This window comes from Neopelma chrysocephalum, unplaced genomic scaffold (genome assembly GCF_003984885.1).
Source record: "Neopelma chrysocephalum unplaced genomic scaffold, ASM398488v2 Primary Assembly neopelma1_96102, whole genome shotgun sequence".
Taxonomy (NCBI): domain Eukaryota; kingdom Metazoa; phylum Chordata; class Aves; order Passeriformes; family Pipridae; genus Neopelma; species Neopelma chrysocephalum.
In genome coordinates this window covers 1-1,266 of record NW_020924753.1, presented here as the reverse complement: position 1 = coordinate 1,266, position 1,266 = coordinate 1, and the positions used below count along the sequence as shown (strand labels likewise).

The following is a 1,266-nucleotide window of genomic DNA, read 5'->3' as shown; positions in this document are numbered from 1 at the left end:
GCAGGGTCAGGGAAAGGTAAGGGACAGATAGGGACAGGGTCAGGTAGGGCCAGGGTCAGGGCCAGGGTGACACACACAGGGTCGGGGCCAGGTAGAAGCAGGGTCAGGCAGGGTCAGCGTCACTCAGGGCAGGGGCAGGCAGGGGTGGGGACAGGGGGGAGAAGAGCCGGGTGGTGGCAGGGGCAGGGACAGAGCCAGGCGGGGCATCAAGCAGGGACAGGGTCGGGTAGGACGAGGGGCAAGCAAGGACAGGGTCGTGCAGGGTCAGGGCCAGGTAGGGGCAGGAGCAGGATCAAGCCCAGCCCTCCCTCACCCCTCACCCCGCCCTTCACCTGTGTCCGCCGCAGCTTGAGCCGGCCCCGCGGCACGCGGAAGAACGTGTCGGCCTGGACGAGCAGCTGCCCCGGACCCGTGCCCTGGGCGTGCCCGTCACCTGTGCCCTGGGCGTGCCCCTCACCAGTGCCCGGCTCACCTGGGCCCGGCTCACCTGGGCCCGGCTCACCTGGGCCCGGCTCACCTGGGCCCGGCTCACCTGGGCCGGCCCGCAGCAGCCGCTCGGCCGCCCCGCGCGCTTCCGCCAGCGCCCGCACCCGCGCCTTCACCTCCACGTTCCGCCGCATCCCGCCGAGCGCGCCCATTGGCTGCGCGCCTTATATAGGCCTCCCCGGCCGAGAGGTCTATTGGCTGGGCGAACCGTCAATCTGAGCTGACGCGTTGCTATTGGTCAGAAGGCGGCTCTTGCCCCGCCCCTTCCCCGCTGCCACCGCCCCTCGGCCCAGCGGGACAGGGCGGGGGCGACCATGGCGGCCAAGGGGGGCCGGGGGACCGAGAGCGAGGACGGGGCCGTCCCCGACGCCACCCGCCTGCAGGCCTACGCCTGGTGCCGGGAGTTCCTCGCCGGCTCCTGGAAGCTCATCAAGGCGGAGGAGTTCGGGATCGAGCCGGTCAGGTACAAAGCGGAACCGGGGAGATGCGCCCCCCCCCAAACCCCCTCCGCGGTGGTCTCGTCCCGGGTTCGGGCCCCCGCCCAGTGTGCCCCAGTTGCCCCCAGCACTGGTGTCCCAGTCCCGCCCCCGGTGCCTCCCAGTTGCCCCCCTGCCCGGTGCCCCCCTGCCCCGCCCATTGTTCCCCGGGGTTTACCGGTTGCCCACCTGACTGGTTCCCGGTTTCCCTTCTCGGTGTCTCCCAGTTGTCCCCCCCCGACCAGTCCCCCAGTCCCCCTCCCAGTACCCCCCAGTTGCCCCCCCAGCCGGTATCCCAGTCCCG

At 72.2% G+C, this 1,266-nt stretch overlaps 1 protein-coding gene across 3 annotated transcripts in view; it reads right to left on the bottom strand.

The window, feature by feature from the left end:
* Positions 1 to 1,208, bottom strand: part of LOC113981110 — a 3,151-nt gene extending 1,943 nt beyond the window's left edge. The window contains exons 1-2 of one of the 3 annotated variants that reach the window (XM_027708345.1): positions 1,152 to 1,208; positions 333 to 684 (exon numbers count right to left, since the gene is read on the bottom strand). In XM_027708345.1, the coding sequence (XP_027564146.1) occupies positions 333 to 638 (306 nt within the window). In that variant the 5' untranslated portion in view covers positions 639 to 684; positions 1,152 to 1,208. Of the gene's footprint in view, positions 1 to 332; positions 735 to 1,151 lie in introns of those variants that run through there. The other 2 variants (XM_027708347.1, XM_027708346.1) reach the window with 2 other exon arrangements.
* Between the last annotated feature and the right edge of the window lie 58 nt (positions 1,209 to 1,266).